The sequence below is a fragment of the Rhagoletis zephyria genome, unplaced genomic scaffold, assembly GCF_001687245.7.
Source record: "Rhagoletis zephyria isolate East Lansing unplaced genomic scaffold, Rhagoletis_zephyria_1.1 Rzeph_scaffold_48200, whole genome shotgun sequence".
NCBI classification, from domain to species: domain Eukaryota; kingdom Metazoa; phylum Arthropoda; class Insecta; order Diptera; family Tephritidae; genus Rhagoletis; species Rhagoletis zephyria.
Window position 1 is genome coordinate 1 of NW_016205255.1, and position 767 is coordinate 767.

Consider the following 767-nt stretch of genomic DNA (forward strand, 5'->3'; position numbering starts at 1 on the left):
GCACCCACTGCAGAAAAAGCCCAGCTGTGGAGGGGGCGCAAAATAGAAAGATTATAATGATTAAAAGAATAGACGAATTAATAAATTTTTTACTTACCAGCAACCGCATAGACCTGATGTTTGTTGAATGAAAGTATTTAATTTAAATAGAAAAAAGTTACAAACAAAGTTGACCGTAAAAACTCAAACATTACCTTGGTTCTTAACTGGCGTCACCAATCCCTTCTTGACCCAGTCAACGGTGTCAGGCAGGTCAACACTAGCAGAGGCGTTGTAGGCGTTTTTATTGAAATCCTGCGATTGAGCCAGACCGGCAGAAGGGCGAAAACCGTTGAAACGGGCTCTGAACTCGGCATTGGTCATGTCGGCAAAATTGTTCACCCCCATAGTGAAGGTTTTGCGACCAGCCAGGTACTCTTGGTTGTGCTTCAGAATGAACTTAAGGTTGTCCGCAAAAACGCTCTTTCGGTAGGCCTCTTCCACAGAGTTGCTGTAGTTTCGGCCAAACTCGGTCTATGTTGTTATACAAAAAGTAATTAAAAATCAACTTAACTATGAAAATTTATTGATTAAAGTTACCTTAAAAAGACTGAAATGAGTTTCCAGTTCTTTTTCAGAAAAAAACTCACTTGTGGCGGTGGCAAAAGCGGCCAGCCCCAAAATGACGATGACAAACTTCATGATTGTTTTTTGTTTGTAAATTTAAAATGTGTTTTTGTATATCTCAACCAAAGCAAAATGGTCGACTTTATATACAAAAAAGAAAT

General features: G+C 39.1%; 1 protein-coding gene across 1 annotated transcript in view; it reads right to left on the bottom strand.

The window, feature by feature from the left end:
- Positions 1–194: 194 nt before the first annotated feature.
- The window catches only part of LOC108355656 (cathepsin L1-like), a gene marked incomplete at both ends in the record, with an annotated part of 1,955 nt that continues 1,382 nt past the window's right edge, over positions 195–767 (bottom strand). The window contains one exon of the mRNA XM_017606805.1: positions 195–513. Coding sequence (XP_017462294.1) covers positions 195–513 — 319 coding nt within the window. The remainder of the gene's footprint in view (positions 514–767) is intronic.